The following is a 4,511-nucleotide window of genomic DNA, read 5'->3' on the forward strand; positions in this document are numbered from 1 at the left end:
TATATATATATATATATATATAATGCTATGAAACAAGGGATTTTGGTTGTCTGTTTGATTGACATATTGAAACCAACTGAGAGAGGGGCCTTTACGGTCAACATGGGCACCATGATGCATTTGGTGATGCAGCGAGGTGTATAAGGCTGTAACACAGACACCAAGCACACGCCTGCTTCGTGTCTGGCAGTGTTTAGCTTGCATCCCCTCATGAATTACCTCAATAACTTCCCACATCATCATTTATCATCCCTTTCTTGCCTGTTTAGCACAACACCACATCTCCCATCAGCAGACATCTTGAGATGTCTTCATCAGAGATAAACAGCAAAGTAGGCCAAGCTGCAGACATTATATGTGATGAAGCGAATCGTGTGGCTGTAGAGCATTTCATTTCCTTCAATGATAAGTAAAACAAAGTAGAACTTGGTTTCTTAATGATTCTGTATGTAATGATGAGAGGAAGAGGCAAGATACCCTTGGGTATATGAGATGACTCATTACCCAGAAGCTCCTAACAAGATCCCTTATGACAGTGTTGCTTGTGTCAATGTTTGTTGATGTGTGTGATACAGATTCATAGCTTGTTTTTAGTTGTGTCAGAAGTTATCGATTGAATTCTCCCCTTTTATACCATATTATCTAAATAGCTTTATCGATTATCAATCTAAAACAAATTGACAGTTTATACTAGGTTCATGCAAGAAACCTTGGTGTTAACTTGGAGAGTTATGTTTTTAAGAGCAAATTAAATAAATAGTTTGACATTGTCTGAGAGTGGTATCAATCTCATCTAATTCTCAGGCAAGGAAGCAAATAAGCACATTTCCCAAATATATCGAAATATCCCATTAATGACATATTTCTATAATTTAGACATTTATCTCTGTGAGTAGGCTAGAAAAAATCCATGCATTTCTTCTTGTACCTCAAGGACTGTAACTGTGCTCAGCTGTGCAGATTATTCAGTGCTGCAAACTTGAAGTTCTTGCTGTTTGACTGTAAATCACTGCAAGATCAAATCACTCAGTATTTATTTGACCTTTTGTTCCCTCAGAATTCCCACAGGCCTCCACATTAGAGGATCTTGGATGTTTGACAGTCTGGTCTAAAATTAAAATTAAAACTAATTGCACTTTACATCATCAACATCATTAGACTGTGGACATTTTTTTGACGATGGTTCAGCAGAATCCAATTCGTTGTAAAAAGTCAGCTAAAGTACCCATTATACTGTGTGTGGAGATGTTGCATTTGATAGCATTTTGTTTTTTAATTGTTTTTCTTTTGTTTTTCTTCAAGAAAAAAGATGTGTACCACTTCCATTCTAGACACGTGTATTATGTTAAGCATTAACTGTCAAAGTAGCAGTTAGTGTGTAACTGATCTAGTCTATACCAATTTTTCTTTTGAATTATTACATATTATTTTGTTTTACAAGAGGATATCTCACTACCACTAGCAATAAGTTTTATTTTTTGTAACTGTTAGTAGCTCTTCCATTTCCTTTTTACATTGCACGAACAGCAATCTAAAAACGAAAGCTGGATTGGTCAATTTTTTTGTGTGACTACACACAAACAACTAAAAACCTTTCTTGACCTGAGAAACAGCAGTTCTTAAAACAGACTTATCTTTCCACACAGTCTTTTTCCATGGTGGAGCTCAGTTGTCATAGAAATTAAGATATGCAACTTAACATTATTCCAAGCACCTCTAGAATCCATCTGTTTTTGCCAAAAGAATTGTTTTTCAAAGATGTACTTACTTGTTTTGTTTACAATCTTCTTCTCTGGGTTGTTACCACCATCTGTTATGGGTTTTATTTTTTTAACACATGGTAAGACAAAAAAATCTCATTGCATAATTTGTTACATTTGTTAGACTGCACCCTTGTGATGGTGCAAAATTAGGATAATTCATGAATGTCAAATGTACTGTTCATACCGAGTTTATCACATAGGAAGAAGTGAATAAACAATTTTGGATGCAGCTTTGGTGATTATTATCCCTAACTGCTGTCTTTTTGCTGGTATAAAGCTGTAAATAGAACATGTCTTTGGGAGTCAGATATGACTGTGAGTGCACAGATATCAGGCCATGCAGTGGATAGGAAGGCTTTTCTTAGATTAGCTTTTCTAATTTTATCTTACACGCTTACATTCATTTGTTCGATGGAATCTAGATTAGGTTTAATTTCTGCAAGCCACTGCCTTTATTCTGTGGGTGGAGGGAAATTTAACGTCTGTGTTACACCATGTTGGCGGCAGATGTTTTTTTTAGATTTGAGCGGTGCTCATGTACAGTATCTCTGCCATATCACATGATACATTCAGCTCGGGAAATACATTTACACATGTTGACCAGTGACCACTACTCTAGCTATGAGAAAGTAATTGATGGTAAATAATGCTGACACTGACACTCTGGCCTGAGGAATGATGACAGTTGTTCTGCAGCATTCAGACAATATTAAAGTATAATTGGCTAAATAGATTTATTATATTGTGGATTTCTCTAAGGTGCTGTCATAGTTCTTTCATTCACCTTAATAGTCATAAGACTCAATCAGCAGCTCATCTATTTTCAAGAGGTTTTTACTAATCTACAACCTTGAGGAATCTGGGAATTGCAACAACATTAACCAAACTATAATCTCCTCCATCATGCTTCAAGCTAATTATGTTTAAGAATTGAAACCTTTTTGATTTATAATTCATTGCTGAAATGTCCTGTGAAACCAGTTGCTCTCTCAGAGAACTGCCCATATTGTTAAGCATTTAAAATGTGATGAAGTGAAGTAAAATGTGAGTTCAGAAAGCATCTGGCTAATTTTTGAGTTATTTGTATTCATAAAAGATCCAATTAACTCTCTGCTGATGTGGTAATTGTCTTATTGATCTTTTGACAATTACACATAATTATGAATCCTGTTTATTTCTCTGTTTTCAGGAGACAACAATAACTGAGATCAAGCAGAAGATCATGAAGATCCCAGACGCTAATGGTATTGTCATAGATGGGTTCCCTCGAGACGTCGGACAGGCCTTGTCCTTTGAAGACCAGGTGAGTTCAGTTGACCAAGTATGCTTTATATTTTCTTGAGTCCAATTTTACAGTCTTATCTGCAGACTAAAAAATGCCCTTCTTACCAACTATAATTCCTATTAAATGTGCCATTTAGATACATGGTACGTTGTATAACGATAAGAAGCAGCTTTCTTTCACATTAAGTGCAAACCACGTGGGCCAAGGTGAGAGCTCGTATAAGGCAAACCCCAAGAACATAATTTTGTGCTGAATCCGAGTTAGACAACAATTTTTCCACTTGACCAAACTTTCAAAGGAAACAGAAAAACTCCAGTTGACCCAAGAGTGAAAGCACCATAAATAGAGGCTAAGGAAAGGCAGAGTGACGTGGAAAAAAGTGCATAATAATTTTGTTATTAAAGCATCTTGATTCAAAATTGAGGAACCTAGAGATCTCTGACTCTCCTTCTGTATATACGCAACATTAAACTACTATTTATCTCCCTATTGAATGAACTACAGATGTTTCACACTGTGATCAACTGGAACACATGCTGTCTTTCTTTTGACATCCATACAAGTTGCAAAGTCCAACACATACAATGAGCCATTTAGGTAGCACATGCTAAAAGCCAAATATGTAAATAAGTTGGTCACGCACCACACACTGGTCCTGTTATCCCTCAGGTCTCATCTCCCATAGTGTGAGATCTATGCAACAGTAGCAACAGTGGCGTCAGTAGCAAGTGCAGCGCAGGTTGCTGGTGGTTTGAGTCACACCGCCAGAGTTTGATGCATTTGATAACAAATACTGCTCGGCACCTCAGGGTCACTGTCAGGACATTTAGACTCTTTGACAAGTTGTCAATATTGAATCTCTTTGAAAAGTTTATCTGAAAGGTTTTGGCGACAAATGGGTGATGTGCAACCAGACTTTTAAATTTGACCTTATAAAAACAATATTTAAAATAATATTTTTTACTTTAATTAAGAACCTGGAGAACACCCTCAAGGACCTCTGGGGTGTCCTGGACATCATAAAGAATAGTGCAATTCCATAATGACCAAATATACCTAAACTAAAAGTGTTTTAATTAACAAATATAACTTATTGTAGATGAAGTTTTAGTTCAGTTCTAAATCAGCAAATTAAATTTCCACATGTGGATCCCTGAAGCAAAACCTACAAAGTGTCCTTTTTTAAGATGCTGACTGATGGAGTTTGGTTGATGTTGCAGTCTCTCATTGGTAATTGACTGTATGCAATGTTATGGAATAGATTTTATATTTGTTTCTGAAATATGAGCTATAAACCAGTCAGTGTGCTTGCAACATCAGTTCATAGTTTTTTGTGTTGTCAAGCTTTTGCTCTACTAAAGTGTCCTTGAGCAAGTCTTGAACTGCTTACACTGTAAACCCTAATAAGTTCATAGAACTCAAAAATTATTTTGTAACAGATTACACAATAATATTTAAGTGAT

At 36.0% G+C, this 4,511-nt stretch overlaps 1 protein-coding gene across 1 annotated transcript in view; it reads left to right on the top strand.

Moving 5' to 3' along the window:
- Positions 1–4,511, top strand: part of ak5 (adenylate kinase 5) — a 62,493-nt gene that overhangs the window by 8,935 nt on the left and 49,047 nt on the right. The window contains exon 5 of the mRNA XM_034888218.1: positions 2,953–3,066. Within this exon, the coding sequence (XP_034744109.1) occupies positions 2,953–3,066 (114 nt within the window). The remainder of the gene's footprint in view (positions 1–2,952; positions 3,067–4,511) is intronic.

This window comes from Etheostoma cragini, chromosome 12 (genome assembly GCF_013103735.1).
Source record: "Etheostoma cragini isolate CJK2018 chromosome 12, CSU_Ecrag_1.0, whole genome shotgun sequence".
NCBI lineage: Eukaryota > Metazoa > Chordata > Actinopteri > Perciformes > Percidae > Etheostoma > Etheostoma cragini.